This window comes from Taudactylus pleione, unplaced genomic scaffold (assembly GCF_031769625.1).
Source record: "Taudactylus pleione unplaced genomic scaffold, aTauple2 ptg000244l, whole genome shotgun sequence".
NCBI lineage: Eukaryota > Metazoa > Chordata > Amphibia > Anura > Myobatrachidae > Taudactylus > Taudactylus pleione.
In genome coordinates this window covers 14,441,982-14,450,906 of record NW_028284646.1, presented here as the reverse complement: position 1 = coordinate 14,450,906, position 8,925 = coordinate 14,441,982, and the positions used below count along the sequence as shown (strand labels likewise).

Genomic DNA, 8,925 nt, shown 5'->3' with positions numbered 1-8,925 from the left:
TGGTAGTTGTGACAGGGGGGGGGGGGGGGGCTTGTCTCGTGTATTTAAAAAAATTAGACATCCTCTTATCCCACCTTCCCACTGAACACCTACACACCAGTGACTGGTATGCAGCATACATGGATCACTGTCAAAAGAATATACCAGTGGTTCCCAAACTGTGCGCCATGGCACCCTGGGACACTTGCAGGTGTACCTCAGGTTGGTGGTCAGGCACCAAATCAAATTATTTATGGTCAATGTAATGTAAATATGTGAACAAAGAAAAGTGCAAACCTGTCCACCATCACATAACTGACCCTAAGGATGATAGATAAGCACAATTTACTTCACTTTACTATTTTACTCGTTTTTTTTCTGAATTTCTCAATAACAAACTTAAACTTAGGGTTGCTGTGAAAACAATGCTAATACTCTAGGGTGCTGTTATTCAAAAAAGTTTAGAAACCACTGGGATATAGAGTAATTGCAAACAATTCTGACCTGCAGCATAAAGCTGTCCTTTATATTGAGACTTTTCTGTCATCACTTGAGATGAATGCATTGGTCTTATTGCTAAATACTAGATTTTGAATTACATTAAAGACAATTTTTAACATATAGAGACCATTACTCACTGCTATATATGGCTAATGCAGGGGCCTATCCAAATTCTATGCAGCAACATAGAACATCACAGGGGTTGCTAAACCATAAGATCAACAGTCTGTTGCCAGTAAAAGACATTTGGGGGTAAATTTACTAAGATGGGAGTTCTATTAAGAAGTGATGTTGCCCATAGCAACCAATCAGATTCCAGGTATTATCTTCTAGAAGGTGCTAGATAAATGAGAAGTAGAATCTGATTGGTTGCTATGGGCAACATCACTTCTTAAATAGAACTCTCCTCTGAGTAAATTTACCCCTTGGAGTTTAATTCAGTAAAAGATTTAAAGAAAAAAGTTCCTGCATTTCTGAAGTCTACCTTTGCACCCTTGTTATTTTTCAAGGTTGCTTTCCTACTGTGCCAGTAGGATTTGTTTATGTGCATGCCAAACATGAATTCACGCTGAAGTCAAGCTTGGCATGCACATAAACAAACTATACCTGCACATTACGGTATAGCAACATTGAAAACTAACAAGGGACCCTTGAGAGAGGACTTCTGAGTTTCTTTCACAAAATGTTCAATTAGGCGTTTGATCTAATCCATAAAAACATCAAGCTATTGACTTTGAAATGCAACCAGCACCCATTTGCTGTCACTGTCAGTGACTGCCCCCCTCATTTCATATGCCGAATGTTCCTTAATATACCACATTAACATTATTTCCCCCACCACCAACAACAAACAATATCTGGCTGTGCCAGGCTGGCACCAAACATCAGATAAAACTGTCTCTGCTGAAATTCTTTCTTGTCCCAGGAACTTATTATTGGCAATAATTATACTTTAGACCAGTATCCCCTAATTTTATGTTTCCTTGTTCCATAATAGTCACACACAGTGAAGATCTTGTGGTACTTTTATGTAGGGCCCGGCCGGACTCTCACTGTCTAGGATTTCTTACAGTTCTGAATAGTGAGATTACTACCAGCCATCATATATGTATATGGGGAGTATGTACTGTGGGCTACTGGCTCTAGTCTCCCCCCCCCAGCCCTTATTTTTCCAGGCTCTAGTCTCCCCCACCAGCCCTTTTTATTACAGGCTCTCTCTCCCCCCCAGCCCTTATTATTACTGTCTCTAGTCTCCCACCCAGCCCTTATTTTTCCAGGCTCTCTCTCCCCCCCAAGCCCTTATTTTTCCAGGCTCTAGACTCCCCCCCTGCCCTTATTTTTCCAGGCTCTTGTCTCCCCCCAAGGCCCAACCCTTATTTTTCCAGGCTCTAGTCTCCCCCCCCAGCCCTTATTATTCCACGCTCTCTCTCCCCCCCCAAGCCCTTATTTTTCCAGGCTCTAGTCTCCCCCCTGCCCTTATTTTTCCAGGCTCTAGTCCCCCCCCAGCCCTTATTTTTCCAGGCTCTCTCCCCCCAGTCCTTATTACAGGCTCTCTCTCCCCCCAGCCCTTATTTTTCCAGGCTCTAGTCTCCCCCTAGCCCTTATTTTTCCAGGCTCTAGTCTCCCCCCCAGCCCTTATTTTTCCAGGCTCTAGTCTCCCCGCCAGCCCTTATTTTTCCAGGCTCTAATCTCCCCCCCAGCCCTTATTTTTCCAGGCTCTAGTCTCCCCCCCAGGTCCAGCCCTTATTTTTCCAGGCTCGTCTCCCCCCCCCCAGGCCCAGCCCTTATTTTTCCAGGCTCTTGTCTCCCCCAGCCCTTCTAATTACAGGCTCTCCCTGGGCCTGCTTTTGTTACATCCTCTGCCCTGCCCAGCCCTGCTGTATCACAGCCACTGCCCAGGGCTGGGCAACGGCTGTGATACTGGGATGGGCAGCGGCTGTGAATACAGGCTGTCACAGCCACTGCCCAGCCCTGTATCACCGCCGCCGGTGATTACCGTCTGGCCGCGGCTCCCACGCCCCTGCAGGCCGCCCGCCCTTGCGTTCCTCAGGAAGCGGCTGCCCGCTGCCGCTCACCTCTCAACAACAGCCAGGAGCCAGCACTCTGACAGCACAATGACAACGGCTCCGCCGGCTCCCTCGCGCCTGGCCAGTGACAGCAGACTCGTCCTGGTCCTCCTCCGATCAGCCCAGGCACCGCAGCACTGCACTGCACTGACTGAGCACTGGGCGCGGCTTCCTCACTCCCCCCCTTGCTTCTTTGGCGGCTAGCGCCCTCATTCGGCGCCGCCCCCCAAGCCACCACGGGGGCTGCAGGGACACTAGTTACACCACTGTATCTGCCCAAAACATGCTTATTTCCCAATGAAACCACATTGATATTCCTGTAGGTCACACCCCTTTGACCTTCAAAAATCTGTCCAGTGAAAATGGGAGTTTTGAACAATACATTAAATTGATTGTATGAGGGGTAAGTCATATCAAGGTGGCTATTGTCTCTATACAGTTATACATTCCATCAGGGAATACTGTAACAATGAGGCATGTGACCCAAATTACATCATCAGTCACCAAACACAGAAATGACATCACTATTTCAAAATAAGAAAATATTTTACTGGAAATTCTACAAATATTTAAGTCACTTGTTGATTTGTAACTATGTAACGTGTGTGTGTATACATATATATATATATATATATATACACACACACACTTAGATTGCTTGTTTCTTTTTTATCTTAAGAATTACTGTTATATCACTAGTGTTTGTAGTGAATTTATCAGCTGCATTCTTATACATATAGGTTCATCCTACATAATGTCTGCCTCCAGTGTGTGTATGCAACAGGGACCAAAGGTGAGATTGAGATCCTCCGTACATATCATAAATAGTCAGCATATGGAACCTTAATTAGTAACACTTTCCCTATCTAAAGTGTCAACTATGTTATCAATGCTCCTAGGCTTAAAAAAGTTCTTGTGCCCAAAAAAGAAATGTGTTGACAACACTATACCAATACGCAAATTGCACTAACCGTATTAAAGCCAAATGGGACTTCAAATTGCTTTCACTTCAAAGCGTAACTTTCTGTATAGCACGTTTCTTAAGAGTGAGAAAAACACTGCTGAAAACACACTCTTGGGGGGTGGTCGGTTGAAACGCAGGCATGCCAGTGCGTTTGAACGCCGTTGGCCTTTCACTGCGTACGCTGAGGTTTGCACAAGGTCTGACCTTACACAGATATTGCCAGTGTGCGTGAGGCTCCTATTGTACTTGATGTTACTGATGGTTTTGCAGTCTTGCTAAGTATTATGGATTTGTGTAAGGTAAGATGGGTGTCCTTATGTTAGAATGCGTATGGCATTGCGATTGCAATCATTAGCATTACTGCGCAGTGAGACTGTGTGCATAATCGCTATTGTGATCCTTGCAGAATAAAGCCCACAGTTAATGAGAGGTCAGAAACGGAGTTCCTGCTGAAAAATAGCACTGAGTATACTGACTCTAATTGTCCAAACCAGCGCACTGATATTCTTATACGTTTCTAGTTATCTATGTTTCTACTTCCAAACAAGTAACTTATGTGCTGCCTCACCAAACGGACATCTTACATAAACGGGCATAATTATTAATAGATGCGCCCAGCTCCCAATATTAAAGATTCCTAATCGCTGCGATAATGAATCCTTATTAGCCTTAATGTATTATTATTACTGAGTCGCCAGGACAGGTGCTCTGATAGGAGCCTGTCCCAGCAATCAGAACTAGCAAAGTGATCGTATCCGCGATCACTTTACTTTCTATTTTGGCCAGCAGAGGTTAGGAAACCTACGTTCCTTCTACCGAAAAATTCTGTGGAATGGGCTGTTAGCTGCTTTGCATTCCAGAGCTTGGTAAATCTGACAGTGGCAGATATGGAGATATTTGCTGTGGTCCCTTCATGGTACATTTGGGTGATACTCATTCTTTCCAGGTACTGTCCAAAAACAAGTGTTTTGGGGAGATATCCCACAATAGGCCCCAAAGTGTGAAGACATTTATCTTTCTGCAGCAAGTACATTTGCACAACCACTTATATTTGCTGTGCATGTGTTTATTTCTTCTGCACTACTAAGTAAGAACCTGGATTAAAGAATCTACTTAGGAGTTGGGTATATTTTATTGTCATTCAAAATGACAATGTGACATGTCGACACGCTAGGCGTCGACATTGACATTCATCATGTCAAAACGAATGACATGTCAACATGATCAGAATGTCACCAAAACGTTCCTGGTCGTCCAGTGGTGACTTACCTTGATTGGAGGCTCCGGCATTGTCTTCTGGGTCTGGCGGTCATCTGATGTTGAGTTCCATCTGATCCTGCAGCGCTTCCGGCGGTAACACTAACCACCAAACCCCTGAAGCCTAACTCTTATTGTTGGCATTCTGAGAATGACTGCATTTCACATGTTGACATTTCAGGTAGTGTGAGTGAACATGCCAAAATTCTGCAAATGTCGACATGTTCCATGTTGAGGATGGTGCTATGTGTTACTTACCAGTCCCATCGCCACTTCCAGTCGTTTTCACGCATGTGTCATCGGGCCACAATGAGATCGTGTAGTCATGTGAGATACTGAGCATGTGCATTTGGGGGTATCAGTCCTAGACTGCCGATATCATTTTCTCTTCCCCATTCTGCTGACTAAAGGAAAAACTAAATTGTTTTTTGGGCGCCCGACAGGAGCGGGGGTAGTATAAAAGATTGACAATAACAAGTTCGACACAATATGGTAGAAATGGACAAAAGGTCAACAGGTACAAAAGTTCGACAGCGCAAAAGATCAACAGGCTTAGAAGGTAGACAGGTTAAAATGGCCAGCAGATTGTTTTTTTTTAAACCTAATCTTAACCCTACCCCTGGTGCTAAACCCTAACCCTCCCTCTAGTGCCTAAACCTAATCCTAGCCTAACTCTCCCTCTAGTGCCAAACCCTAACCCTCCCCCAAGTGCCTAACCTTAAAAACTTTGAAAAAAAAACATGTATAAACGATTTGATCCTGTCGACCATGTCATCCATCTGGTGTCGACCTATTGACTGTTGACCTATTCACTGTCGAACATGCATCCATTTGACCCTGGCAATAGGCATGAGGGCACATTATTTCTGCTCGCATCCTACCATAGTGGTGAACAGAAATCAGGTGCATCTGGACATGACAAGTGCGTTAAGTAATGGGCGCCCAGTTACATGTGCCCGCCGTTGCAAACAAATAAATATTGTCCCGTCACTTTAGATGAGAGATCGGGTGCGAAAAAATACTTGAATTTCCCCCTAAGATGTTACTACTTGGCGCTATTGCTTCCTGCATTTCCTCGATAAATGGCGAAGCAGGAGCAGCTTTAGCAGACCAATATGTGGCTTAACAATACATCTCCCCCTAATATTGGCCAAGTTATAAATGAATGTTAATACCAGTGGCATATTTTGTTTAGTATAGCAGTGATACAAACAAATATGCCACTGGTATTTAGCATTACTTATCTCGCCGGCGATGTCCAGCGACGTCTCCCTCCTCAGCCCCATCTTCAGCTCAGCTGCTGGCAGTCTAACGCTGCCAGCGACGGACTTCTATGTCATGGACGGAGGTCTAAAGACGGCAATAAGAGTGATATGTACAGTGACAAAGGGCCTGATTCAGAGATGGACGGATCTGCAGAGCTGCACATAAGCGGCTGTGCTAATCTGTCCATCTCAGATGCAAATGCTGCAATTGTGATCCCCGCACTATAACCGACATAGCAGGTTGGGATCACCATCGCGACCAATGGTCGCTCCTTTGGTCAGACTGCGGGAGCTGAAGCTTCCCACAGCTAGGCCGGTGTCTGGTCATGCAAAAGGCCAGGAATCTGCGTCCACCGACGCAGACCCTGGCCTTGTTCCTCCCAGAAATTATGCATGTCAATCATGCTGAGGCTTGGGGGGGGTCTGCGAGCCTCAGCATGATTGAGTGAGTGCCAATGGGGTTCTGTATTGTTAATAAATGAGGCCCTAAATATTAACATTCAATATATCTCAATATATTCTCAGTCCATCCCTATTAAATGACAAGTAAAGCTGGGTACACACTAAATGACCTGTGTAGCCACGAATGCGAACCACGACCCCTCTGCCGATGGGCCAACATATCGGGCGGTCCGTACAAACTGGGCGATCTGGTGCCTGACATGCCGGCCCCCACCGCATAGCACTGCATGGGATCGTCAGCCGCATCGCCAAAAGCTCAGGCGATGACACTGGACGATTTTAACGATGTTGTTCCAATGTGTTGGAATCGGCCAAATCGTTAATAAAATCGTCTAGTGTGTAGGGGCCTTAAGTTACAGCAGGCAGGGAGTCAGTTGTACCCGGGATGACCATAGACGGTTCTGCCATCGATAGTCGAGTGTTTGTTTAAGCCAGTGGTTCTCAAACTCGGTCCTCAGGACCCCACACAGTTCACGTTTTGCAGGTCACCCAGCAGGTGCACAGGTGTAATCATTACTCACTGACATTTTAAAAGGTCCACAGGTGGAGCTAATTATTTCACTTGGTTCAGTGTGGAGACATAGAAAACAGGCACTGTTTGGGGTCCTGAGGACAGAGTTTGAGAACCTGTGGTTTAAGCTATCGTATAGAAGCCATTGGTGACTCTTTAGTTCTGTGCATACACGCCGCTACTGACTGCAGGCAGCACTAATCATTGGGGGCTCCCCACCGATGGTTAAAACACTCACCACCATTATCATCAGACCATTGATGGCTATCCCCTAGTCCACAGGTTCTCAAACTCGGTCCTCAGAACCCCAAACAGTGCGTGTTTTCCAGGTTTCCTCACAGAATCACAAGTAAAATAATTAGCTCCTCCTGTGGATCTTTTCAAATGTGTCAGTGAGTAATGAATACACCTGTGCACCTGCTGGGTGGCTGGAAAATGTGAACTGTTAGTAGCTCTGAGGACAGAGGTTGGCTACCCCTGCTCTAGTCCGTTGCTTTCCAGGCCAGCTAGTGGCTACTGTTATGGAAATAAATATTCCTGAATACCTTCCTTATCAGCCAACGACAAAATGCCCAGGTGACCTTTTCCATTCTACCGGCAGTGAAACATTCATATGTACTGTGTGATAAAATAATACATACCGTGTACACATAGATATGAGTGACTTTTTAGCTTAGGCAGACACTAATGTTGTTACGAGGTGTAGCAAGATGGCTGCACTTTACCACACAGAGACATCGCGAGTCGCTATGTCTCTTCTCGGCCACCGTTGAAAGCGCCGGGTGACACGGAGTACGGTGGCCGGGGAGGTGACTGATGAGCGTATGAGTGAGTAACATGGCTGCGCGGGTAGGGAAGCGAGGTGCGGGGGGTGAGGATGAGCTGCCACCCCTACAGGCCGTGCTGGTAGCCGACAGCTTCAACAGGAGGTTTTACCCTATTACCAAGGACCGGCCGCGGGTGAGTGCAGCAGGGCGGGTGAGAGATGGGTGAGCAGAGGGCTGGCTGCTGGGTAACACATGTGTGCCGGGTTAGGTACAGGACCCGCAGCTCAGCAGCTGTACTCTGTAGCATGTCTAAGCACAACCAACTAGCAATCAAGACGTCACCGGTGACTGTCAGTCCTGTATCCCAGACCGGTGTTATCACTGAGCACGAGTTCCAGCGGTGCCAGTTCCCACACTCACTGTATGATAATGACAGTAAAAGAATGGCACTACTCGAGCAGTGTAATCCTAGGGGGCGTCTCCTCCCTCTCCAGCAGTACAGCCTGATCATTGTCCATGTGTGCTTTTGCTTTGGTCTACCTATGTATTTGCCCTGACGCATTGTAGTAGTGATATACTCACATCCGATATACAGCTCCGTATATGCTATATACAGTTCAATATATGCTATATACAGCTTTATACTCCTACATGCTATATACTACATACAGTTTTATACTCGCATGCTGTGTACAACTCCATATGCAGCCCCATACTTGCATACAGGACTGCCATCAGAAATTGTGGGCCCAGGACTGATAAAATAGGCCCCTCTCCCCGTGTTTCTGCATTTCCAACCCCACAGTGTCTCTCCAGACTGCCCATGCATCCAGCTCTTATAGCCCACAGACACTTTCTCCTGTGTCTTCTGGCTGCTTCTCTTCACGCTGTGGCTGGTTCCTCTGTCGGTGGTGCGGCGCATGTGATGTCATGACCTCACATGCGCCAATCCACCCCTCACACATTTCGCTCTGTAATCCCCCCACATTCTCCCCTGTCTCAGTGACACCCCCATACATTCCCTCCTTTCTCAACGATCCCCTCCTCCACATTCCCTTCTCTCTCTCACTGATCCCCTCCACATTACCCTCTCTCTCAGCGAACCCCTCCATTCTCCTAACTCAGGGCCACCTCCACATTCCCCTCTCTCAGC

At 46.4% G+C, this 8,925-nt stretch overlaps 1 protein-coding gene across 1 annotated transcript in view; it reads left to right on the top strand.

The window, feature by feature from the left end:
• The first annotated feature begins 7,720 nt into the window (after positions 1 to 7,720).
• EIF2B5 (eukaryotic translation initiation factor 2B subunit epsilon) overlaps positions 7,721 to 8,925 on the top strand; it is a 39,857-nt gene continuing 38,652 nt past the window's right edge. The window contains exon 1 of the mRNA XM_088479729.1: positions 7,721 to 7,965. Coding sequence (XP_088335855.1) covers positions 7,843 to 7,965 — 123 coding nt within the window. The 5' untranslated portion in view covers positions 7,721 to 7,842. The remainder of the gene's footprint in view (positions 7,966 to 8,925) is intronic.